At 45.7% G+C, this 27917-nt stretch overlaps 1 protein-coding gene across 1 annotated transcript in view; it reads right to left on the reverse strand.

Moving 5' to 3' along the window:
• CACNA2D3 (calcium voltage-gated channel auxiliary subunit alpha2delta 3) overlaps positions 1-27917 on the reverse strand; it is an 856401-nt gene that overhangs the window by 98496 nt on the left and 729988 nt on the right. Inside the window, exons 28-29 of the mRNA XM_034997896.1 lie at positions 1880-1941; positions 425-469 (exon numbers count right to left, since the gene is read on the reverse strand). Of these exons, the coding sequence (XP_034853787.1) occupies positions 425-469; positions 1880-1941 (107 nt within the window). The remainder of the gene's footprint in view (positions 1-424; positions 470-1879; positions 1942-27917) is intronic.

Consider the following 27917-nt stretch of genomic DNA (forward strand, 5'->3'; position numbering starts at 1 on the left):
GGAAGGGAAGGGAAGGGAAGGGAAGGGAAGGGAAGGGAAGGGAAGGGGAGGGGAGGGAAGGGGAGGGAAGGGGAGGGGAGGGAAGGGGAGGGGATGGGAGGGAAGAGGAGGGGAGGGGAGGGAAGGGAAGAGGAGGGGATGGGAAGGGAAGAGAAGGGTATGGGAGGGGAAGGGAAGGGGATGGGAGGGGTGGGAGGGGAGGGGTGGGAGGGAGGGAGGAAGGAAGGAAGGAAGGAAGGAAGGAAGGAAGGAAGGAAGGAAGGAAGGAAGGAAGGAAGGAGGAAAATGCCCTTGGGGTTTGGGCGCTTGGCCCAGAGCAATCTGTCAGACCTGGCTCCATTTACAGCGGCACTCCCTCTGTAAGAAGGCCCCCTCTGTCACCTCCCCTTGACCAGAGCAGAAACATGGCCGGGGGCTGTCTTACCTCATCATCACAGCTGATGGAGCATTTTCCATCCAGAGAGGCACACTGTGGGGTGGGGAGAAAGCAACCATGTTACATGGACATTCCAGCATCTGCTCTGGCGGCCACTTAATTATTATTCAAAGACAAGCTATAAGAAGTTCTTGCTTTTTATGCAAATACCAAATTTCATCCAAAGGGAATGCTCCAAGATGTGCCTTCCTCAGGATCCATACCAACTCCAAATAGTATAAAAGACTAATTTTTTTGGTGGGGGGGGGTAACTGGCTCTTTTTCATTTTAATTTATACTGTCCATTTTAATTTACATTGACATTCCATATTGATATCTCCTAAGATCTCAAATCTTTGAGTAATAAAAAGTATAATTGTGCAATTATTTAATTTTAATTTAATAAATCCTAATGACTTTAAAAAAAAAAAACTCCTGTCTGTGTTCTTAGTTTATAGCTTCCTAAAGTGTTTAAGTATTTATTTAAGAAATAATATATCATTCCAACAATTAGAATCAGGCAAAATTGCCATCTCTGCTGAATTACTAAACAAATACCATCAAGACTGCTCAGTCCTGAGAACACAGTGCAAGGAAAGAAGGCTCCCAGAGTCTCCAAGGCAGAGAAGCCCTCTGGTCAAAGAGGGCAGATGCATGCTTAGTCAGATCTAGTTATGCAAAGGCCTTCAAAAGTGCAATAAAGAAATTCACAAATAAATTACCAGGCATCACAAGACTAGGAAAAAAGTCACTATGGAAAGTCACAAAAGTCCCCAATAGATAAAGGAGAAACTTCTCCTTTGGAAGGTCACTATCCCGATTTCACCATTAAAACTGATTGTAGGGTTGCTGGAGTGTTGGGGGGTGGGAGGGATGGGGTGGCTGGGTGATAGACATTGGGGAGGGTATGTGCTATGGTGAGCGCTGTGAATTGTGCAATACTGTTGAATCACAGACTTGTACCTCTGAAACAAATAATACATTGTATGTTAAAAAAAAAAAAAAAGAAGAAGAAGATAGCAGGAGGGGAAGAATGAAGGGGGGGAAATCGGAGGGGGAGATGAACCATGAGAGACTATGGACTCTGAGAAACAAACTGAGGGTTCTAGAGGGGAGGGGGGTGGGGAGATGGGTTAGCCTGGTGATGGGTATTAAAGAGGGCACGTTCTGCATGGAGCACTGGGTGTTATGCACAAACAGTGAATCATGGAACACTTCATCTAAAACTAATGATGTAATGTATGGTGATTAACATAACAATAAAAAATTAAAAAAAAAAACCTGATTGTAGGAGCAAGCTGCCGACTTTCCCAGACTGCGGTGCCTAACGTGCTGACAGCCTTTTATTTTGCAGTGAAATGAAAGGTAATCTGAACAGCCAGCAGTACATTTTCCAAACATTCATCGGAAATCGGGCACTTCTAGGCTCCGGGTACCTAAATGCGAACACCGATTATAACTTACCTGTCTGCTGGCGGTCCAGAACTTCCTCTGGAAAAATTCAAGTTTCATCTGAATGCCTACAGCTGGGAAAAATTATAAATAAAACAAGGCATTAGAGATTCCTTCACACAATTATTTAAGATTATCATGGAACGTTATCTGTCATGGCAAGAAGCTGAGACAAGTCTATCAGATAAGAACACTTAAAAACTAAATCTACACTGAAGTCTACAAACTAAGACATTTTATCTTTCAGGTAAGGAATTCTCAAGGTTAATTACACTCGCAGAACTTTTGACATGGAACAAACTAAGTACAGTGCAGATGACTCTTTGGAGACATGTTACCTGTGTGTTTCTCAAATTCATACACTTGGGGTCACTCCCCTCCCCAACCCAGGCTAGAAACAGGAATGAAAAAAAAAAAAAGAAAGAAAGCGTATTTAGAAAACCACTGCTTCTTCTTCGGAGTTCTTGTTCTAGTTATTACTGTATGAACTCGCATGTCTAAAATGTATATTATGCATGTGTTTTTGAGATAGAACATTTGGAAAGCACTTGTCATGAGGCTGGTGTTTGGAAGTGAGTCACTTTGCTATGATGTGACTTTAGTTAAACCGGCCCCCAGCATCCACATCTCGATGATGATGATTTTCCCTCCCCAGGAACTTTGAGGGAATTATGCAATTCTGTTTGGCTGTGAAAGGCTCCCTCCAGCAAAAGTGCATGCTGGTTCTAGTGAGAAAAACATACAGAAAAAGGAGTTAAGAAAGTGACTTGAAACTTTGGGAAGTAGCATTTGGTGGAGCCTTAGAACGAGGACATGAACAAGCTCACACTGCTTCTCTCGACTAAGCCAAAATGAGGTAACTCTTGAAACTATTTCAGAAAGTGCTCAAGGCAGAGCAAAAAGCTCATCAGATGGTCAGAAGATGTTAGAGGAGTCTGGAAAGACAGAGTGAGATTCTGGGCTGGAAACACTGGACCCCACATGGGACACCATTTATCCCAGTGCCATTTTGCAAACTTCAGTCCTTTGCACAAAACCTCCCCAATTTTTGCCACATCTGCATACCACCGGTATGCAAGATGCTGAGCACACAGATGACCCATTGGTAAATGCCTGCTTTTTAAAAAACCTTTCAGGTTATGTTACAGTCAGTAGTTATAGAGAAAGAGGAGTAATATTAATATGAATTATAATCACCCCCAAATAGAGGTTTTTCAGGGGCAGTTCTCAACACATTAGAACCACCTGGGGAACTTTAAGAAATAAAGTACTGATGCCTGGGTGCCCTCCCCCTCCACACCTAGACCATTTAAATCAGAATCCCTGGGAGTGATGTCTAGGCAAGGGTAGTTGAAAAACAGCCCCTAGTGATTCTAATGGGCAGCCAGGGTTGAACGCGGCTGCTCCAGAGGCCTTAATGGACTGGCTGTTGAGGACCTGCCACAACATGGCGCACTTTGTCAGACAGACTATAACACAAGCTGCTCTTCCCAGCCCCGGAGAAAATCTCAGAGAATACCTGAAGGAACCTGAGTTTGGAGGCTGACGGCCACTTACTCTGGTTTCAAATACATCTTATCTTCCAAAACGCCTGACAGGCTGTATCCTTGTTGGGGATGAGCCAACAGAGGACGCTGTGGACCAGGGTGCAGGCTGGGTTTTGCTCAGATCCCCCAGCGGGCAGAGGTGAGAGCCTGCCCTTAAGAAGGGGCTTGTAATGAGTATCTCTGGTTCTACCAAAGACAGGGAGGGATGGCAGAGAGCGGACTTCAGGACAGAGGGCCTCAAACTGTTGGGACATCCACTCCTTGGTATCTAGGAGAAGGGTGGGAATGAGCTTCTTTTTCATCTTCCATGTTTTCTCTGTGCAGCTTCCCCCCTGCATGGTTTCCCAGCCAACACTCCCCAGGCTGGTAGTCAGAGTAATTCTAAGGTCACTTCTGAGGGCCATGGTCAATAGCCCTGGCTGGCTTCCAGACGCTAAAGGATAAGGCAGAGGGTTTCCTGAAAGCATCACCCCACAATGGCCTGTGCCAGCAGCCCAGAGTTGCCCCTGGCCCACCCGTCATCACCTGTGTCCCCCATCAGCGCCCATGCCCTTTCTGAGAACCCCTTCCATTCTTTGAGGGAGGCCTCCCCCACCCCCCAATTTTCACCTCCCTAATGAAGCTCGCTGCTCCCTCCTGGGTGTTTATCCGTCTCACATTCCTGAAGCCTGCTATCATCTGCCCCTTTCAGCCTGTACCCCAGCTCCTCAGAGCGCTTTAATCTTTCCTCCTGAGTCAGCCCCTCTGTCCCATTAATCATGCGGGCTGCTTCTCTCTGATCCCCCTCCAGCAGGCTGCGTCCCCTCCCTGCTCCTGATGCCCTAAACTAGACACGGCTTTCCTCGCTCCTCACTCACCCCCATCTGGGCCATGAGGTCGATGCCACAGGGCTTCCTGATGGTCCTGACTGCCTCATATGCTTGGTTTTACCCCGGCTGTGTTTTTGCTGGCTGACCCCCCTGCCCTTCCCAGCAACTCTGGCCCCTGGCTCCCTGTGGCACATCTGGGTTTGTAGCATTTTCACCTACAAGCTGACATACTTCTCTATGATGAAGAGAATCACAAGCTCATGGGCAAGTCAACTTCATAACCATTTGTTCAGTGGCCTTCCCTATGCTGAGCTCTCAGTTGGGTGCTAAGGGGAATGAGAAAACACGCTCCCATGGTGTCTAGCTGGGGAGTAGCCACATGGTAAACGCAATGTCAGAGGCTTTCCAGAGGACCGTGGAGCACAGAAGATGGAGGGGGTTGAGCTGGCAGGAGCTTTGTGTAAGGTTATGCCTAGAGACCCCACTGGCAGGAAAAGTAAGAACAGAGGAAAGATGGTAACCCAAGTCCAGACACAGCACAGACAAAAGGATGCAACTTTTAAAAGACCCTGGTGTCTTCTGAGGCTGAAGGAATGGGAGTGGGGGACATCGTTGTGCAGACTGAGGTCAAACGGCTGAAGGACATGAATGTCAGGCCAATGCATCTGAAGAGTAACCTGTAGGCCCTTGGGCCAGATCCAGCTTCTTTTAATCAATAAAGTTTTATTTGAATGCAGCCACATTCATTTGTTTCTATACTGTTCAATGGCATCACGGCAGTGTTGAGTTGTTGCAATAGAGACTGAATGGCCCACAAAGCTTAAAATACTTACTATTGGGCCCTTTACAGAAAAAATTTGTTGACACTTGCTATAAAGTCTGAAGAGCCATTTAAGGTTAAGTAGAGAAATGACAGGACCTCAGATCTGTATTTCAGAAAGTCCACGATGGAAGCCTTGAAAAGGACAAGTACAAGGGAAATGGCCCAGATAGTGGGAGACCAGAAGCAGAGGAGCTAAACAGCCGCAACCCCCTGCTGCATTTGGCTAATACATTTGGCTAATGATCTCTTAAGCATGAAAATGATTTAAAGTGGGAAAAACACACCAAAAAAAGAAAAGAAAAAAAAAAACAGAATTAAACTCCCCTCCCCCCCCAACAAAGAAAAATACTTAAGAAGCATCTTCTGGCCAACTCTATTCAAGAAAACAAATATGAGCTTCCACAAACAGAAATTTAGATTCCTTTCACTATTTTCCTTTAGTTCCACTTTTTTTTCTTTTTTCAACTTTTATCAGAAAAAAAAAGTCAGAACAGAAAAAAAGGTCATCGATTCCTTCAGCAAGTCCCACTGTCTTCCCCCACCCCCCACATATCCCAAATGGAACCTGAGATATTTGTCATGCCTGTCTATTTTGTTCTTTCAACAACATTTTAAGCCATAACAGTATATTCTGATTCAAGTCAATCTTGCTAATTTAATAAGGAAAACAAGGACAGAAAATGCTTTAGTGAAACCCGAGTCCCAAAGAGAATGCAGAAAATAAAAACACCATTCCTGGGGTCTGAAATCTTTTAGACAGTCCAGAAAATCATCAACATATTTCTCCTGGAGTTCATGGTGCTCCTCACTTCCATTTGATTACAAATGCTCTCAGAGTCCCTGCTAAGGGCTTTTATCCTGAGGATGGAGCAAGAATCCCTTTTCCATCACAGCATCTTACCTCACCTTCCAGGAGTGGAATAGACCCAGAAAAATGTATCCTTCCCCATGGGCTTGTACTATGTGAGCCTCTAGGACAGTGACCCCGAGATACGGGGTGGTCTTTGGAAACCAGCAAAACAACACAATCATTGTTATGAGAACTGCCATCCCAAAGAGCCCCAGAGCTATTCATAGGGAATATTCAGGCATCTGGAGCACTGACATCTTTTGGGTTGAATTGTTCAGGTTACTGTTTCTGTAATTCTCCTCAATACTTGAGGAGGGCCTCAGTACAGATTTTCAGCTCAGCAATGCAGACCACATACCTTCAATGAAGTATGTCCCAGGCATCTTCTTTCCTCAACTCTCTAACTTCCTTACAACCTACTTCCCCCTCCTTCTCCTACTCCATGTTTATCAGAAACCCGGTATGTGCAAGGTGATGGGTACTGAGATGAAGATACAACAGCCAGGGATGGGGACCTGGAGAGGGCAGTCAAATCACTGAAGAGAGGACAGCACTTCAGGGTTCCCAGAACAGATAGAGATGAGCACAGAGCATCAACCACCTAACCATATAGCCATTTCATGTGCAGAACGTCAATGACTAGTGTGCTTGGACCGGGACAGACAGCTAACCTCAAATGCTCCAGTCCTGTGCTGTCCAAGTTAGTGGCTATTTAAGTTAAAATAGAATAAAATTAACAATTTAGTTTCATGGTTGTACGAGTCACATTTTAAGTGGTCAATAGCCACATGGGGCTAGTGGCTACTGCACTGGATCATGAAGACCTAGAACATTCCCATCATCACAGAGAGTTCTATTGGACAGTGATCAGTGATAACAGGAGCAATCACAGAGAGGAATTGAGTATTGGCACTCCTTAAGGATCAATGGTGAAGTTCTCCACAGACCTGTCCATGCTACCTACTCCCCGGAGGATGACTTAGGTACAGAGGATTTAGATCAGATAGAACTGCCAGTGTGAGAAGACCTGGATTTGCAAGGGGAAGTTGGTAATTAGTTTGAGAGAAACCCAAAGAAATCAATGCAATATGCTCAATGTGGCTACCACCCCCAAGATTTATTTATTTTGCTTTATAAAATTTGAGAATACAAATTACATTTCCAGTGCTATTATATTCAAATGCATTCAAGATGAAATCATGCATGCATCTCATATCAGGTTAATAGACATGCATTCAAGTGTAATCCGAGACTAGCCAAAGAACAATGTTACATGTAAAATTAGAAATAAAATAACTTTTTCATATTGTATTCATTTAGAAATAATTTTCTGTGGGCTTGGCCTCGACTTGCAACATACCCCTAGGAGCACAAATCCGGTTTGTAAAATAGTGCTCACCATGCCTGGCATGCAAGCTCGCACAAACACCCTTACTTCCATTTGCCCACTCCTCCAGCCATACAATATATTCACATACACACTGAGAGCTCATCCAGGAGACAGAAAAATAATCCAGCCACCATCAACAAATTGTAACCAGGAAAATTTTTACTAAGAGAACTGGATGTGAACCCTGTTTCTAAGACTGCTGAGGATGTGTGCAAAGGATACATTACTTCACCTCTCTGTCCCTGCGAAGAGTCATACTAGCTTTAGCTTCTGAACAAAACTTTTGTGGGCTGGGGATACATGACACAAAATAAAATTGTGTGCCTTAGAACACTCTAAAAGGCTTGATAGTGTTGTCAACATTCCTGCTATGATTTCTTCCTAGAGCTTTTATCCTTTATTCTTGGATTTCACCACCACATACAATCTTTTGTGCCAAGATATTGAAACTGAACAAAAAATTCATCCATGATGAATCCATACTCTTCACTGCTAGCAATGTATGTGGTGTAGTATTGGTGGATCAACGCCCAACTAAATGATGATACCAAAAAAGGGGGATGGAGACCATTTGAGCATTAGCAACATAAAGCAGAGAACAGAAGGTGATGATTCTCTTTCACTTGAGCAAGCTTTTAGACTGGATTTTTTCCCCCTCAGGATTAAGGAAAGCTGTGCACCACCATTCAAACACCGTCATGTTCCCCTTCTGGAATTGTGATCATTTACACACCCTCAGGACAAGGCTAGACAGGTCCGCATACAGAATCCAGGAGGGTTATTGTCCCCGATACTGGCACCTCCAGCTCTAGGTGCTCATCAGCCAACATACCCATCAAAGCTTCTCAACTGACTGGTCACTGCTGGCAGCATGTGACAATGATTGCAGCCCAGGGCTCAGGCAGAGAAAGGTTCCAGAGCAACCCTGAATCTGGGTGGCCCACAGCAGTATTTTCTAATAGATTCCAAACCATGGGATAGGGTAGAAAAGTGCATCTTTATTAGAGAAAATGAAACTCTAATAAGTTAATAAATATCTGCTAAGAATATCCCGTGTATTTCATTACTAAAGAGTGGGAAAAGTTTTCTTAAAACCTAATTTTTTTTTTTTTAATTTATTTGACACAGAGAGAGAGCAGAAGCAGGGGAGAGCGGCAGAGGGAGAAGCAGGCTCTCCACTGAGCAGGGACCCCGATGTGGGGCTCAATCCCAGGACCCTGGGATCATGACCTGAGCCAAAAGTAGTCGCTTAACTGACTGAGCCACCCAGGTGCCCCAAAACCTACATTCTACAAATAAATGCTGGCCATACGTGCGTTATCTCATCCAGAAAATGAGCCCCTACTGGTCATATTTCTCAAGCAGGGTAGTGGCTATTTTTACTGAGCTGGCTTAATATCTCCCATCCTGTCCTCAGCCCCCCTTTGACAGAGCGCCTGAATTTTCATTCCTTTGTGTACAATGGCAGTGATCGCTCGCGGTGATAGTAACAAGGCCTGGCACATTTGGATTCCAAGTTGCCTTAATTAACGGTCAACTATAATAGCTGTGAGCCAGGCCACATTTGTTTAAATGTTTTCCTCTGTTTGTTTTCAAGATAGTTAATTGCAAGTTGAACTAACAATGAATTTGAATGTCACTTTTCGGAGAATATTTCATGATCAGCCAGGGGTTTGGAGTCAGGCCACTGTTGTGGGATGTTGAGCAAAAGAATCCTAACCTTCCTTACATCAAATACGGGCCCATTCCAGAGGTCTGCTAATGTCCAGGATAAATGACTTACCACATGAATAACAATTTAAAACCATAATGTGAATTATGACATAACTCATCTGTTAAATATTTCATGTGAAGGTTTTAATGAATTGCATGATGGAATGTTGGACAAGAGAGACAACTGAAATCCTGGGACTAATTTGGGTGAAACTGAGAACAGAGTTATCCTCGCGATGAGGGGGAAGGAAAGGCAGCTGCACTCATGTCCCCCTGGGTGTCAGACTGGCAAGTCCAAAGGCTTTCTTAAAAGATTACAGGGGAGAGAGAGAGAGAGAGAGCGATCAGCAACAACCATTCAAAAAATATTTAGATCAAAGCAATATTCATTTATTATAATCTTGGTAAAGCCCGAACATTAATCTCTGAGCTACGGTATTATTTCAGAAATTAGGGGGAAAAAACATCCTCACAGCGGCACATACCTTGTATTTTAGTCTATACCAAGTGAAGAAATGCAATGATAAAAGGGGAGGAGGTGTTTTAAATATAGCCCCCTCAACCGAGTGCATATTTCACTTGTGAAGTTGTGGGGCGGGGGGAGTGTAGACGGTCTTATACATGCTTTTAAGTAACGAAGAGCTACAAGATGGATGTCTGTGGTATGGGAGAGGGAGTGGAAACAGGACTCATTAGCACTCGATTGACAACGTGATAGCAAAAGATTTTCTTTGAAGACTCCTAGCTGTGGAGGCCTATTTTAATCAGCAACCATCCCCACCCAGTGTGTGACTGGCTTCGGGGAATGTGCACAGGAAGGCCTGATCATTGCCCTGCGTTATTTCTCTGGTAATCGCTTTGTTCTTGTCCTGCCGGAGCTTCTCTGGAGCAGTCACCTCTGGTAAAGTGTAATAAGTGACAATTATGAATGTTTCCTCCATTTGGATTCTAATTACTTGACAGAATCAACGCTGAAAAGAATTAGCGGGGCCATGGGATGGAATAATAATTTTCTTTTCACTCCTGAGGTAATCTGGAAGCGTTTTTCCAGACTTCATCTGAAGAAACCTATATTCCCTCAGCTTTCTGAGGCCATGGGAGTTGGCATCGAATATTTTTTGTCACATCGTTTTAGGCTCACAAAAGGCTTCAAATAATATTATTTCAGTGAAGTTTTTGAGCCAATACATTTCTAGAGTCCACTGCCATCTTTTCAACCTTTCAGAATAAAACATTTAAGCCTCAGGCTTCATTGTATTTTAATCAGGGTTACACAAATCAATGTCCATTAAGAAAATTACAAGCTTCCAAATTATAGCTCCCCAGTTAATAATTTCTTATTAGGTCACCAACCTAATAACAGTTACCGAAGAGATTATAACAAAATCAGGGGTCAGATTTCCAAACATTTCAAAACCCATAATAGAATGGTCACATTTATTTGCCAAACACCCCTGAGTTGGATGTTTGTGAGTGTACTTAATTTAAAGCAGCACTAAAATATCCATGTGGGTGGCTCACAGGGCTGGAGGGAATGCATCCAGCTCCAATGACTCTTCAGCTCATGTTCCAGGGCACGGAGAAGGAAGGGGACTCGTGCAAGCACACCAAGCTCATTCGAAGGAGCCCGAGTCCATTCCAGAGCTCCCCACCTTGGATCTTTCCAGGGCTGGGTGGGAACTGCAGTGAATGAGAAACCATCAAGGGAGCCTCTCAGCTCAGCAGACGCCTTGTGGGAACAGGGTCTGGATGTTGCACGTTATTCTGATGCTTGCAGGAGAAGCTAAAAATCTAGATTTCATATGCAAGTGATTCATTGATTGCCAGATAAAATACTTCTGATCTGCTAAATCTGGCAACCCTATCCTGAGGGTCACAGGGCGGCGCAGCCCAGGCAATGACCTGGGGTGACCTCTGTTGTACACTGAGCCCTGAGAGCTCTAAGGTAGGCTGTGTCCTGCAGCAAAATATCAGGACCAGGAACCATGGACGTCTCCGCCAACATGACTTTTGTGACTTTGCTATTTGTTCCAGAAAATTCTTGCCCAGAAATATAAGGCTGTCCACAAGTAAAAGTATCTCATGATTTACTTGGGAAACTTCCCCCAAAGCAATTTCTCTGAACAACAGACTGCTCAGGACAATAGGGAAAGTGCTCGATGATCAAACCAAGACTTGAGAGGTCTACCATTCTTAACAGAGCCCAATCCCAATCAGATCCCCGTGCTGAGACACCCACCAGACCCCAGAACCCTAGCAATATCTGCCGACCTTCCCTTGCTGGGACATACTAGGACCCTGGCAGGGTGGTGTTCTCCTTCACTGCAAGACGGAACAATGATGACCTTGCTTGGTCTACAGGATATTCTAATGGTTTTCTTATCAACAGGCAAACCTGCTTTATTTTTCTTCAAAGCATTTATCAAGACTTGGCATTAAATGATATTATGTATTATTTATTGTGTTTCATTCCCATCTGACTAAGGGTAAGCTCGTTGAGGGGTGAGGATGTTTACAACCTGTACTCCCTTCATCTAGACAAAGTGCCCAGCTCTGGCAGACATTTGTGAATATGCACTGAATGAATGACCAGACAGTTCGATATGGTGCTGATGGTGACGTCAGCTGTTCTCGGACAGTTTCCTCTCCCAGGAGACCCCCCTTTGCTATTCAGGTGGCTTGTGCACCATCCTGAGGGAAATAGAGAGCCGAGGAAAGGTTCTCAGCAAGGTACAGGTGTGAGACATGAATAGATCTGGTGAATATCTGCAGGCGAAGGTGCGGGCTGCATGGTTTGTGTAAGGAGGTGAGGGATGATGGACTTTCATTGAGCAAGGGGCACCAGGGATAGAGAGGAGAGGTGTGGTCTTGGCTACTCACCGCTCCTGACCGAGTGAAGCCTGGAACCTGAGTTTTGCCATCAGTACATTAATCTCATCTACACCTTGCCAGATAACGCTACCCCTCAACCTCAAGGCTCTGTCATTTTAGCTTAGTAAATTTCAACATGTTGTGATTTTGCTTGCATGGGAATTATTTCATGAAACCTGTTTCCCTGCTCACCAGACACGTCTTGGAATTATACACCATATATTCCATGATGGGAATTATTTTATAAATCGGATCACAGGGATTATATCACATGATAGTAGTAACATTAATAATATTGGTAATTAATATTATTAATTAAGCCTCCTACTATGTGCCAGGTACCCCCTGGAAGCTTTAGAGACTGTACAGCCAATCCTCCCAGCACTGTGCAAGGTGCTCAGTACTCCTAGCCACACTCTTTATATATAAGAAGACCGAGGATCAGAGACGTAAGTTACAGGCCTAAGGTCTCCCTACAGGAAGTGATCTTCACCTCTGTTTTCACCTCACAGAGCAAAGGCAAAGAGGTTTCCACAACCGTGAGTTCTAGTGTGCTCTCCTTGGGTTTTTTGGCAGATAAAATGCAGACTGGAGGTTTCAAGTCACACATCATTCTCTATTTAAACAATCCAGAATATTTGCACCAATTATCAGCATATTCAAATGGGTTCTGTCTTTTCCAGATATGGGGATGACTGATTTGTTTAGGCGACTGGCCCATTACCTTAAGACGACGCTGAGAACACACTGCACGCTCTTCAGGTACAGTTGGCGAAGTATTCCGGAAAGAGGCAGGACCCGAGAATGGGTAGAAATTTATGAGGACCTCGTGACCAGGTGAAGAGGGAGGGTGGAGAGAGCACGTTAGGCCACCTGCAACACCCCGAGCTGAGTCCGAGAGACCACCTGCATGGCCAGTGCAAGTGAAGAATCTGAACGTCCCTGGTCTTTATGAGACAACGAACAGGACTCAATGAGGAGGTTCAAACAAAAACTGTGATTTTTCTGGGAAGAGCTCTTCACAAGCACAACTGCCCTCTTCATGGTGGGTCAACGAGACCATCCTTCTCAATCTGTATCCAGCGTCTCCAGGTCATCTGACACGAGGAGGACAATAATGGCAACAGTCAAAAGAAGACCATGTGCTAATGAGGGTGCTCCTGTAGCAAGGCAGGCTGGGAAAGCAAGTCTAGCCGGCCGCTGGGCTGGCTCCCTCCGGCCATCTCTGCACCGATTTCACAGCCCGACACCTGGGCGGCAGATGTGCCTCCCTCTACCAGACCTGGCCCAAGGCAGATATGCTTGCAGAACAGCTGCACGCAAGGTGATTATGAGGAGGGAGGGAGAAGAGAATGCGAAGTCAGGCGCCATTCTGGAGTAACGAAGCCCTTTTCTCTCCCCAACCTCTTGGAATGTCAGGATCTTGGAATATTTGGAAATCAGCCTTACAGCGAAGGATACCCGTTTTGTTCCGTAAGTTAATCAGGCGGATGTTGAGGATGGAAAAGCCATCTTCTGTCATTAAGTGATTGCTCCCAAACACGTGCCTGGTTATACCTGAGTCTCTCATCTGGGCTCCTAGACAGGCTTTCAGAATAGGCTGCACTGGTCAGATCCCTGGACATGGCAAGGGTGGGCTGGAGGGGTTGGGGGTGGGGGCAGGCACCTCCTTTTCTCATTTGGGAGGGAAGTGCAAATCCTTCTCAGCAGGGCCCACACCCCAGAGTCCTCTCTGTAGACCTCTGTGGTGAGCCAGGCCCGTCTGGCCCACCGTCCCTCAATACAGACCCTATCCATTCCACAAAGGTTATATGGGGCCCGTATGCTTTCAGTCGAAATGCAATGAAGGAATGAATGAACAAGCAAATGCACTGTATTCCAGGCACTAGGCAGTTAATCAGTTGCCTTTCGTGCTTTCTTTGAGGGGTAACAGTTTGAAACATGGTTGTTACCAACATTCTTCCCAGTTTCCTGGCACCCCCTGGCTCTTCTCATTCCCTCAACTAAAGCATTCCATGCTTAGGGCCTCAGGGAAGGGAGAGCACAAAGGAACTTGGAGAACAAAGGAGTAAATTCTGGATTTTGAGTCTCAAAAATGGAGGCCTGAGGGAATCTCCGGGTGGGAGGGAAGACTAGGGAACTGCCTGGGCTGGTGCTTCTCCTCCCTGCCCTGCCTCCAGCCCCCTAAACAGACCTCTCAGGAAAGATGACCCCACTGGAAAGGGAAGAGTATCCAAGGTCCCGGCGGGGCGGCCTGAGGGAAAGGCCAGCAGGCCATGATGTCCCTGCAGGTGTCTGCTTTCCCTTCCCCTGCCCTGGTTCTAAAGCTGAGGGGGCTCCCAGGCAGAGGCAAGCACTCCCCAGCACACACTCCTCTCCTGAGTCAGCCTGGGAAGTGTCAGGACACAGGAGCCTGGCCTCCTCCAGCCCTGCTGCTGTGGGGAACGGGAGGTCCTGGCCAAGGCCACGGACAGCCCAGCCCGAGGCTCCCCGCAGGTCCCCACAGGGCCCAGGGAGCTGCCTGACTCCAGGGTGACCCTTGAGTGGAACGAGCTGTGGCAACTGACCTGTGCACAGGCCCCTGGCAGAGGACCCTAGAGGCAATGCCTGCGCAATTCATTGAGTGAGGGCGTCCCCCCAGCCTTCAGCCTCAGGTGAGCCCTGGGTGAGAGCTGTGAGAGACTGGATCCACTGGAATCCCTCCCACCAGGGTAACTGAGGCTTCTGTCCAAAGCTTCTGTCCCGAAATGTATGGGCTGACATTCTCAGCCCTTCCTTGTTCACCACTTAAGAGCACAGACCACTTAACAAAAGTGGGTGGGAGGGCTGCTCAGGAGCGCAATCAGAAGCCAGATGCCAGTGTGAGGCCTTTCCCCACGCCCGTGCAGGGCGGAGCTCGGCCCCCTCTCACAGAGCCCTGCACTTGTAATGCTGGAACGCGCCAGTGTCCGAGCTACCCTGAACTTCCCAGCAGCTTTCCCCACAGGCAAGGGGAGCAAGGGACACAACAGCTTCATCCCTACCTCTACGCCTGCTCAGTGGAAACTGGACCTTTTGATATGGACCAAAGTCTTTCACTGAAAGGATTATGGATGTTCCCTTCACAAGAAGTGGCTTTGGGAGAATATCATCGTCTGAGAGCCCCGCTGTACTGGCCAGCACCTCTTGTCTCCCCACAGTGCGGGCCACCAGCCTACCTGGTGCTGGGGCCTCAGCACAGCCCTTCTCCCATGGTCCCGGCGCCCTCCCGTTGTTGTTAGAGGTGGGGTAGTTCATGAGTCCCACTTCTGTAGGGGAGAAGCCTCAGCCATGGGATTAGGCCCCACAATTCGCATGGTTTCTTAGTTGCCCTCTATGACTGTTTCCTTATACTTGCATCGAGATTGCAAAACATCTGATGAGCTTGGGTCTGAGTCCTGCCTGGCCCTTATTATCACCTCCATTTTATAGCTGAGGGCATGGAGGTTTCTGAGTAACCAAGCTGGAGGATTCATAATAGAAATTTCCAATTTGGAAGCTGGGAGGGACTCTGGGGAAACTAGGATTTGAACTAGGATCTTTGTGATTTCAATGTAGGAAACAAATATCTAAAAGGAATGAACCAGAGAGAATTGTCTAAAATGACTTTAAACCGCATCAGCATTATTCCCCTTAACTTTTCTAGCAATCTCATAAGGGAGGGCATATTCTGTCCATTTTAAAGTGAAGATGCAGGCAGGGAAGTGATTTAACCAGGGCAGCACAGCTGCTGGGAGGACTTGGTGGACCCAGGATGGGAGCCCACACACCTGACCCAGAAACCTGCTGCCCATTTCCTTGTGGTTCTCAATAGGACTGCATCACCCCCTAGGGGGCTGTTTTGGAAGTTTGTAGTTTGTCCCCATAACCTGAAGGCCTAGAGTTCATGGGACAGCCTCCGCACCCCCCGCTCCCCCACCAACCCCCCCCAGTGCTTTCAAGTGCTCTGCTATGGTTGATGTACTTGGAAAGCAGGATCCATATCTGGGCCTTGAACTGGATTCTGTTTTACATCTAAATACAAGCTATGTCTTCCACATGGAATTTTCTAGAAATGCAACTACAATCCTGTGAAAAGGAGAGAGATGAGTGTACTTTGTTTTTATTTAAAGATTTATTTATTTATTTATTTATTCTTATGTTAATCCCCATACATTACATCATTAGTTTTAGATGAAGTGTTCCATGATTCATTGTTTGTGCACAACACCCAGTGCTCCATGCAGAATGTGCCCTCCTCAATACCCACCACCAGGCCAACCCATCCTCCCACCCCCCTCCCCTCTAGAACCCTGTTTGTTTTTCAGAGTCCATCGTCTCTCATGGTTCATCTACCCCTCCGATTTCCCCTGCTTCATTCTTCCCCTCCTGCTACCTTCTTCTTCTTTTTTTTTTCTTAACATATATTGCATTATTTGTTTCAGAGGGAGTGTACTTTGTTTTGCCCGCTGTTTTACTATTTCAGAGATGTCCATCTCCAGCCAGGCATGGTTTGGGGCTGAGATGCCCACACAGCAGCCACTGTGTTTACAGAGATTCCATGCCAGCTTCTGGCTACTTCATCCTGTCTCTTCTTATAATTGTGCCCAAACATTCACATCCTAAAATATATATTAACCTATTATAGACTCTTCTTTCATTTCTTGATATTAGAGTTGGAGCATTCTTTAATTTTTCTGTGTTTGTTTGTTTGACAGCATATAGGGAAACAGGTTCTATTTTCTATGGGTTTCCTTTTGGGATAGTAAAGGGAATATTACAAATTATTATTAAAAGGAGGCCTTGGATGTATGGGCTAGAACTGAGAGCTGGTTTCGGTTTCCATTCTGCCACCTAGTCTGGTGATCATTTCCCCTTTTCTCTCCCTCACCCCAGACCCCCCTCGACCATTTTGTCTGTAGCTCCCCTCCCCTCAGATTTGGCTGGGCCAAACCTCACATGTGGCCATGGCTTCCTCTGTGTTTCCCTTCCCGTTTATTTTGGCCTCCATCAAGGTGCAAGATACTGGTATCTGAGGCTCAGCTCAACTCATGGATTTCCCATCGCAGAGGCGGGCAGTGAAGGGACAGCTCCTCTCTGTGCTTAGAGAATCCAGGTCCTAGATAAGCTAAAGCTTGTCACATGCAATGGAAAAAAGACAGTCTCTTCAATAAATGGTGCTGGGAAAATTGGACAGCCACATGCAGAAGAATGAAACTCGACCATTCTCTAACACCATTCACAAAGATAAACTCAAAGTGGATGAAAGACCTCAATGTGAGACAGGAATCCATCAAAATCCTAGAGGAGAACATAGGCAGTAACCTCTGACATCGGCCACAGCAACTTCTTTCAAGATACATCTCCAAAAGCTAGTGAAACAAAAGCAAAAATGAACTTTTGGGACTTCATCAAGATAAAAAGCTTCTGCACAGCAAAGGTAACAGTCAGCAAAACAAAGAGGCAACCCACAGAATGGGAGAAGATATTTGCAAATGACACTACAGATAAAGGGCTGGTATCCAAAATCTATAAAGAACTTCTCAAACTCAACACCCAAAAAACAAATAATCAAGTCAAAAAGTGGGCAGAAGAGATGAACAGACACTTCTCTGAAGAAGACATACAAATGGCTAACAGACAGATGAAAAATGTTCATCATCATTAGCCATCAGGGAAATCCAAATCAAAACCACACTGAGATACCATCTTACACCAGTTAGAATGGCAAAAATGGACAGGGAAAGAAACAACAAATGTTGGAGAGGTTGTGGAGAAAGGGGAACCCTCTTACACTGTTGGTGGGAATGCAAGTTGGTACAGCCACTTTGGAAAACAGTGTGGAGATTCCTCAAAAATTCAAAAATAGAGCTACCCTATGACCCAGCAATTGCACTACTCAGTATTTACCCCAAAGACACAGATGTGGTGAAAAGAAGGGCCATATGCACGCCAATGTTCATAGCAGCAATGTCCGCAATAGCCAAACTGTGGAAAGAGCCGAGATGCCCTTCAATAGATGAATGGATAAAGAAGATGTGGTCCATATATACAATGGAATATTACTCAGCCATCAGAAAAGATGAATACCCAACTTTTACATCAACATGGATGGGACTGGAGGAGATTATGCTAAGTGAAATAAGTCAAGCAGAGAAAGTCAATTATCATATGGTTTGACTTATTTGTGGAACATAAGGAATAACATGGAGGACATTAAGAGAAGGAAGGGAAAAATGGGCGGGGGGAATTGGAGGGAGAGATGAACCATGAGAGACTATGGACCTGAGAAACAAACAGGGTTTTAGAGGGGAGGGGGGAGGGGGGATTGGTTAGCCCGGTGATGGGTATTAAGGAGGGCACGTACTGCATGGAGCACTGGGTGTTATACGAAAACAATGGATCGTGGATCACTACATCAAAAACTAATGATGTATTGTATGGTGACTAACATAATATAATAAAATTAAAAACTACAAAAAAAAAAAAAAGCTAAAGCTTGTCTTGGGGCTGATTTTGGAGCCTGGAGCTGGGCACATCAGCTCTGCCACTGGTGCCTTCTCTTTTTTCAAGCAGCGCTGTCTTTGCATCCCGGGGGCTGGCTGTGAAAAGGAGCGGAGCTGTGCACGCTGCTTTTTCTTGCACCGAGTATCTTAATCATCATTATTGTCAGCATTTATGCCACTGCCTTAGGAGATGAAGAGGGGAGGGGGAATACTTTGCAATTGCACAGCATACCCCAGGACCCTAGAATGAGGATTGGGGGCGTGGCAGAGGAAAAGAGCAAGGAACGGAGCCCCCAGTAGATTAAAAGGGGCCTTTATAGTGGCTACAACTGTACATTAAAATAAATCTCTCCTAGCACTAAAATAACATCTACATTCATTTGGGTCGGTGCCATGCTCAGCATTTAAGAAATTTGACAAAACATTGCTTCAAGCATGTTGAGGTTTGCCAGCTCACAACAAAACCTTGGCTGCATGGAACTACGTCTCCCGGTTCCCTACTTTCACTTATGACTCCCATTTTCCGGCTGTACTTAAAAGAAAAAGACGGCCCTTTTTTCGGGTGCCAACCACTTAACATGGCCCTGAAATGGGCAGCAAATTGCCGTGGGAGGTGGTAAACTTCAAGAGGAATCTTTTTCTTCTCCCCGAAGGAAACTGCTGGAGACTCTGCGTGCCTGATAAAGCCTTTAATAGCTAGAGAATCATTATTTGGGGTGGCCCTCAGGTAGATGAGACATGAATAATGCCTCGTAAACATAATTACTTCTACCCAGAGCACAGCACAGCAGATGAGTTTGGCGGAGGCCCTGTTTCCAGGAGAACTGCAGGCAGAAGGAATCTTCCATTGAGGATCCAACAGGATGTCTTTGCTGTAGCAGAGACAATGGTCCTTTTTGGGGAGCGTGTCCCTTCAGAATCAGTTCCTTATTTTTCTGACCTGACTGACAGGGCTGGGAGATTTTTCAGGCTGCTTTTTGTTGCTTTCCAGCACAATTAGGCCTGAAATAAATAACTGATCCACTTGCTAAGACTGTTGCTGATAGACCCTGCTCCCAGTGCGGTCCATCTGGTTGTGGATGATGGGTAGATTTGTGCAAGTTTAGAGCTGGAATGGTGGAGTGAACCATTGAACCCAACCTACTTATTACACAGATGAGTAACTAGAGGTCCAAAGGAGTTAGCAACTTGCCTGAGATGATTCAGAGATGGCCCAGACTGATTCTAACTCCAGCTGGGCTGGAATAACATCTGTTGCTTTTGTCAGCTGGGCATGGGTGTCCCCTTTTTTGGCTGGCAGAGCCCTCCCTCTCCCCCCACACCCACACCATCTTCTCGAGGGAGCTGTCTTGTCCCCAATTTCAGACCATGTGCTTTGTGTAGGGTTTGCCCCCTTCCCCATGGACACAGAAACACATCCTCTCTTCTTCCATAGCGATGGGCACCGATCCTAGCTTTGCCAATGAGAGCCAGCCCCTAGGACTTTGGAAACTTTCAGGAAAAAAGGAGGCTTCTTTCCATTGAGTTTGCCAAGCCAGGGCACCATGTGATGAGGGTCTGCTTGAGAATGGGGCTGACGCAAAGACAAAGAAAACAAGAGATTGAGAATCCTGGTGAGTTCAACTGACCCCTAGGTCCAGCTATACCTGAAGCCAGATAGAGCTCTAGACATTTTAGTTATGAGACAATGAATTTCCACTGATCCTAACCAACCAAATAATTTACTGCTTTTCCGTAAGCCACTTTCAGTTTGGTTTTTGTTGCTTGCGATGGATGGCATCCTGACAAATGCAGCTGTAGTCCAGGCTGGTGGCTCCTTCTGATAGGAGACGGGCAATTTATCTTCATGTATGGAGATCTATCCCTGAAGCACCTCCATGCAGACGGTCAACTACAACAGCTGACGGCAGCACTGGGGTGGAGGGCAAATCCATATCATGCATGCTGCCCTTGCTGACTTCATGTCAGGCATCCCTCATGAACCCTGGTACTCCTTCCTAGGGATGCTCACAATCCACCCCGTGCAGCTCCCCAGGCAACCGTGGTCACCATTCAGTGGTGCCAGGTTGGCATGACCACACACCGGTGCTCGTGACAGAACCTTGAGGGAAACGTGGCCCCTTTCCCCAGACCAGGTAGACACACGTGGGCCCTTTAACTGCTCTTAGTAACCACACTGTGGACAATGAAGAAGGCAAACATATGTGTCTCCGTGAAGGACCTGGTTGCTAACTTTTGGGGAGTATTTTCATTTCTTCCCAATGACAATTATCAAGAATCTTGCAGGTTTTCCTGAGGCAGGGTGACAAAATGAGCGAGCCACTTAGCTTGATGGGCTTTCAGGAAATCACCTGGAATGGACCTCAGCCTCACACTATACCAAAACTTTCCCAGGTAAAAAGGTTTCCTATCTCACCCCCTCACCAAGACGATGAGGGAAAAGTGGGAGCGGGGGTGGCCAAGAGGATAACAGGGTAACAATGTCATAGGAAATTCCAGGGCACGGATGAGTGATCCTCAACTGGACATCACCACCTCCTCCTCAGGAGACCTGTCCTGCATCAAAGAAGAGAAGCTAGAAGTACATTTGCAGAACCTCCCCCATGCATGGTGCCCGATGAGAGTTTGCTGATGAGAGAGGCCGAGCTGGATGCAGGAGGGGAGACGAGACAGCGCCCATGATGCTCTGGAGGCAGATGCAGGCAGACCTACAGTTTGAAGTAGTCCCAAGGGAGCTCTTGAGAACACCTGCATCAGTGCTTCGTGACCAACACTCCCGTCCTTTGGTGAGGCTGAAAGCTTCGGCTTCCCTGTATTCAAGCCCTTATCGGTTGGAATACCTAGAGTAGCTTGTGTTCCCAGGGCCACATCCTGGCTGATAGAGGCGGGATGTCCTATTTTCATGGGGCATAGCCAGTGCAGAGATGCCCTGCTCACACTCTTAGGTGTCTGCCTTCTCCAGACCATCAGTAGGGCCCTTCCCCAGGGTACGGGGGGCTACCCAGCACTCAGGATGCTTTGGATCCATGCTACTCTCCCACAGACTCAATAGTCTTCTGTACGTCTTTGGGGGAAAATGCCCCAGTAACTCCTGCCAAGTTCTATCCTGCACTGGTATCCCAGCCTGACTCTGGGAATCCTTTCTTTTCTCCCGGTCCAGCGAGTCCTAGCTAGAGTCTTTTGTGCCCCTTGTTTTCTGCATCTCTTAGGTTTGGCTTAGCACTGCTTGGAAGATGACTCCACCCATTTTCTGTTCCTTAGTCTACTGGAAAAGTTGAGAGGCAGCAGGGAGTAATGGTAGGCTCAGGATTAGAATCCAGCCCCTCAGCTCTCTGGGTTCGGTCGTGAAAGCTGTGATGTAAAGTTAGATCGAGCAAAGCACCTGCAACGCAGTGACAGCACAGTAATTGCTAGCTTTGGGATTATTACATTTCCCCAGAATAGAAGACCATTTTCCTTATAGGGCTCCAGGAAGGATTAATAATGACCCTTCTGCCAGCCAGAGTCAGCAATTTACTGTCCCCTCCTGAGCAACAGGCTCTCAGACCCACAAAGTCCCCTTGGAGACAGCTCACTATCTCACCTCTCTTTCACCAACTGCTCCTGGAACAAAGCAGTGAAATTCTCCTTGAATTGATACTGCTTAGAGTCGGCAACAGCAGAGAGAGCTGCTGATTCCGTGCCTAAGGCTCTCTGGGTAACTCTAATCATCTTAAATGCACTATGGTCACAGGCAGATTAATTTCTCACAATGCTTAACTATTTTTATCAACAGAGTATTACAATTACAGCTAAAGATCATGCACACTAGAGCTCTGTGCCTTGACAGTAATCTCAGCTGGGGACTAAATTGTCCCAGAGATTGTTTTTACAAACTGCATCTGCTTCCAGAGTTGCATTTCTTACATTTTATCTCTTTGTTTCACGTGTTTAAGAAACAGTTGGTGGAGAAGAGGCAAAGTGATGTGCTTTTCCAGTGTTGGGCAGAATACTTGCCCCCCCCCCCCGCCCAGGTTTGGAGCGGGTTCCCATGAAGGTTTGTGGCCCCCATTATTATTTGGGATTCTGGAACAAGGCATCTGTGTGGGTGAACCTGCTTTGCCTCTTTGTTAAATCAGACTTTTAATTTTTCCTATCCACTGGAAGGCTTATTTGTAAGAGGCTCCATCTTCCCTGCTGTTAATAGTTGCTCACATTGCCTCTACCTTACACTTTCTTCCCCTCCTCTACCTCTTTTCATTTGATAAATACTAATCAAGCATCCCCTGTGCTGGGGGATGCAGTGAAGGGTAGGACTTGTACAGCCCTTGTGTTCTCAGGGCTTAAAAGGTCCAAAGCTGTACAGATAATACACAACCAGTGGCCATTGTGAGTGTGGTTTGAAAGATATTTACAGGATGACACAGGAGGGCAAAAGGGGGCACCCAACTGAGTCTTGGGGGGTCACAGAAGAGATGACTTTCAGTCAGCAGCCTGTAGTGGGTGGGAGGTAAGTGCTAACAGGCAAAGGGAAATGAAGGGGAGGAACATTTGAGGCAAAGATCTTGAGGTGGAGGTTTGAAGAAGTGAGAGGCTTTCAGTACATGCTCATCAATATGTATTGCTTTTTACTTGCTTGGAAGTTCCCACTTCTATTCATGGCAACTTAGAATCAAGGAAATGCGATCATGAGGCAGGGTACAAATTTTCCTGCTACTTGGAAAGAGCTGGTGAAATGGGACTGGGGAAGGACCTCTGTGAGGAGGATGAGCTGGAACAGGGGGTCTGGCCCCTCCTTCATTCTAATAAGCAGGACCACCTACCAAGGACACCCCAGCCATGCTGCACTGCCGACTAACTGCTAAGGAGTAACTTCTGTCCGTGCTACAAACCCCACCTGGTCCCATCTGATTCCCTACATCCTCATAAAACACCAGGACACCTGTAATCTTAAGAAAAGGGAAGAGTGGCTCTAGACATCTAATGGAATAGTGATAAGGAAGCATTTCATACCTACACTTGCAGGGGAGGCCAAACTGGGTACACTTGATTGAGATCCACTGGGCTGGGTTACAAGTTAGTGACACCAGAGATTGGAGATGATAAATAACTTGCCCCAGGTTGTGGTGCTAATAAACAGGAGAGCACAGAGAGGACTCTCTTCTCTATCACTACATACCCATAAGTCATGGTTCATGTTCTGTAGATGTTCACAGGCTCCTGGGAGGAAGAGAGATATACTCCTGAACTCTGTACAGAGAGAAGCATCCAAAAAAGAGGTAGCATCTGAACATGGGTAACTGGCCCCACTTGGCCATTTTCAAGGCCAAGGCTGTGGAGTAATGCTTAGAGAACCAGATCCCCTAGCAATTTTTTTAAATTAAAAAAAAAAAATTAAGAGAGAGAGAGCCAGCAGGGAGGAGGGGAAGGCAGAGGGAGAGGGAGAGAGAGAATCTCAAGCAGATTCCCCCCTGAGCGCTGAGCCAGACGCGGGACTTGATCTCATGACCCTGAGATCATGACCTGAGCCAAAGTCATGAGTCCCGACACTTAACCAACTGAGCCACCCAGGTGCCTCAATCCCCTGGCAATGTGAATCACAGCCATGGATAGGCTGGAGGGCACAGAACCAGCAGTTACCAACAGACGTATTCTGTTGCACATGTCACAAGTTCCTGAAAAATGCGAATGTCCAGATGAGGTGGGGGTGAGGAGCTAAACTAGAAAAATGAAAATGCGCACGCTCTCTGATGAGACTCTTCCCCTGTCCTGCTCCCAGATGCTGAAAACCAGGCCTCAGAGTTGCCTCCACACAAACTTTAGAGTTACCAACATTTCCACAAACCCCCCACCCCCAAACTGGCTGGGTACCCACTGATTCACCCAACAGTAAAGCCCATTTGTGGGGAAATTTCCAAACAGCATTTTAGATTTAGATTTTAAGAGCCTCACTTTTAAATAAGAACTAAGGCACACATAAGTGTGAGGGGCCTTCAACACGAAAAAGAAAGACAAAAACCGACAGAAAAAAATAAATGACTTAGAATTAGCAGCAGGGATAGCAAGAAAAAAATACAATAACTTTTACTTCCAGTCAACATATTCAGGAAGATCAAAGACCAAAGCCCGCACTATGTCCTTGGAATAAGAACAGGCTGCTATGAAAAAAGAACTGTTGGAAATTTAAGATAAAAGCATCAAAATAAACACATAAATTTAAGAATAGAGATAAGTTGGAAAAAGAAAATCTTCCGGAAAATAAAACAAAAACACTTGGGAAAACAATATGGGAAAATTTCCTAGAGCTGAAGGTTATGCATTTCTTTTTTTTTTTTTTTAAAGATTTTATTTATTTATTTGAGACAGAGAGAATGAGAGACAGAGAGCATGAGAAGGAGGAGGGTCAGAGGGAGAAGCAGACTCCCTGCCAAGCAGGGAGCCCGATGCGAGACTCGATCCTGGGACTCCAGGATCATGACCTGAGCCGAAGGCAGTCGCCTAACCAACTGAGCCACCCAGGCGCCCCAGGTTATGCATTTCTAATTCAAGAGTCTGTAAAATGCGCAGCATGACAAATGAGGAGGATTCACAGCATCAAGGAATCTCAGGACCCTAGAGACAGAGCATACACTGTAAAGCTTCTGGGACGAAGGCTGGGCAAACCTGATCATAACAAAGGGTCTGGAATTAGGCATCAGACTTTTTAAGAAGTTAACACTGGAAGGCAGAAGAAAAGGGAGCAATGCCTTCACAATTCTGAGGGAAAATGATCTCCAGCCCGGAATTCCACATCCAGCCCAATGACTGTTATGTGCAGGAACAAAGTGAAGGCATTTCCAGAGCTACAAGGACTGAAAACATTTTACCTCCCTTTTCTTAGAAAATGAGCTAAGAATGTTTGTGAGCAAAATAAGGAATGAAGTCAGGGAAAAGGAAGGCATGGGTCTGGGAGAACGAAAGAAGACTATTAATAGAGGAATGTGGAGAGGAGACCATAGGAGCCCAGCAGCCTGGGGACCAACTCTCCAAATTGGAAGAGGACGTCCACGGGTGCTGGAAGTAAGGTCTCTGCAAATACTGGGGAACAGCTAGGAAGTAGTCCTAAGAAGCATCTGAGATGGTTGGTGAAATACATGGGAAAAAAAAAAAATACATGGATAGAAGGAAAACAAAGCAAATAAAAGGATGTGGGGAATTCTTGGTCCAGGGAAAAGAAACCATAAAAAAGGAAACACACAGTAACACACTATTTAACACAGTAGGGAATATACACGGGTAGTCCTAATGACATAATCACTGTCTAACTAATAAAAAGCTATGAGATAGGTATGCAGCTGTGGAACATGGACAAGGCAAGATGGGCTGGTATAAAAAATCCAAAGTACCGCATATTAAAGGAAGTAAGCAAGTGATGTCTGAAATTCAATAACACCCAGGAATCTCAACTTGCCAACAAGAAATACAGATGCTAAGAGAGGCGGAAGTTTTTGCCTCTAGGAAGTAGGACTAGGGGTTGAGAGTAGGGGGTGGTGGTGGGTCAGGGGCTTCCTTTTTTTTCTTTGTAAAGTTTTTCTTTTAATACAATTTAATTTTTAAAATTTGTATTCATAGATTACTTTGCTATAAAACCAAGTGAATTAGAAAGTGAAGTGTTAAGGGGAGTAAATAACCAGCAGATTCAAGCTCCTGGCTCCAGACTCAGGCCTGAACCCATGTCTCTCATGTGTATTCCTCTCTGTGCCCAAATAAGAAATGTGTACCTGGAAAGCCCAGCCACACTGGGAGGTGGATGGAAGAACACAGGGAGAAGTCCACTCCTGCTCCTTGGATCAGGGTCTGAATCTTCGAGCTTTGTCTGACCCTATGTAGCATAGCTCGGTCCAGAAAGTGAGTCTCAGGCACGCTGTGACCTTGGGACCCATGCCCCACACATCCGGGGACCATGCTGGTAGGAGATGTGTGGACGCACCTGTGAAGGGGTGCATTCGCAGAAGTCTTTCTGCAGATGCTCTGGGATGCCATGGTTAAGGTGCAAGGAATTGCCAGACTCTTGCTAACTAATAATCATGCAGTAAACCCTATTTGGTCTTCGTACATGACTGAGGACATATTTTTGAGAGAAAGAAACTGATTCCACCAACAGCACCTGTGATCTTCTCTGGGTAGAAGGGTTTCCAAATAAATCAAGTAAGATTGCTGAAAGACAGCAGTCTTTGCTATTCCACCAGGCTGCAGTTTATCCCATGGCGAGCAGTTTCCATCTTTGCTACAGCCCAGGCAGGTGCAAGTGTGAGTTACAGAGCCGTGTGGTGGGGAAGCCAGTGCGCGCCCTAGAAGCGTCTGCCCCGGGTCCCAGGGACACTCAGCCCAGCCTTGGTGTTGTGCCCTTTCCTCTAGAGGTCAAGGGCATCCAGTTGAAACCATATAGTTAGAATTCTACCAAGATCCTATTAGCAGGGAGAAATTATTACCTTAATAAAACGTAATCTTGTAACGTCCCACTAACCGTTAAATATTATGGGTTACCTTCTCTTGTCACAAAGACAATGAAAACAGTATGGGGTGTTGTGTGGGGAGCAGTGATACATATTGAAAAATCCAAATGTCATCAAGACTTTATTTACTGCTCACCCACATAATCCCGGCACTATAAAAACGACGAACAATGAATGGAGGGGGAGCAAACAGACGGACAAAACCCAAGTCTTAAAGCTCCATCCCTGTGCCAGTAAGTAGTTTGAAAACAGTGTCCATCAGGATCCATATGTTTTCTGCATGTGTAAGAATACTCTTACACAGGGGGCTTACTTCATAACTGAGATTCTTTTTCATTTAATTCAGTCATATTAGATTATGGGGCTGATTATGATCATATCCACAAATCAGTATTTTAACAGAGTTTCCATGGAAACACTATATGCCCCTGTTTTTTAACTTTTTGGACAAGGCTTTGCCTGTTTAACAACTTGAACAAGTCTGACGAGGGCAACATGTTTTGTTTAAGTTTCATTAACTGGGGCCAATATTTCCTAATTGCATTACCAGGAGAAACATTCACAGCATTACTCGTACCATGGAGAACCTCCCTTCGTCCAGCGTTCGATTTACTTTAATCACTGGAGAACAGGAAACATACCAGGATTGCCTTGTCTTATCAAGTTTTAAATGTGTTAACTTGTTTTAAATCTATGAAATAATCTCCCTTATTAAATAACAAAGTTAGTCTTGTTAAGAGGATCGTCATTTATGGCTATATCCATTTATTTCTCAAAATGCAAACATGCAGGTACCTTTGGCTCCCTGCTAGAGAGGTGAACTCATTGTGTATAAACACAGACCCTCTTCTGCATATGGACATCGGAAATATTCTATGTCCCCCCCAAACCCTCCCCCTCTCCTGCCCCCATAATGGTGAAAAAAAATAATCAAGCCCAGAAGAAATGCAAAAATGATGTCCAGGAAATAAGAACTTTTCATAAAACAACTTGTTGCCTTTCTTTCTTCCTTCCTTCCTTCCTTTTCTTTCTTTCTTTCTTTCTTTCTTTCTTTCTTTCTTTCTTTCTTT

The sequence above is a fragment of the Mirounga leonina genome, unplaced genomic scaffold (genome assembly GCF_011800145.1).
Source record: "Mirounga leonina isolate KUSES-001 unplaced genomic scaffold, KU_Mleo_1.0 Mir_94, whole genome shotgun sequence".
Taxonomy (NCBI): domain Eukaryota; kingdom Metazoa; phylum Chordata; class Mammalia; order Carnivora; family Phocidae; genus Mirounga; species Mirounga leonina.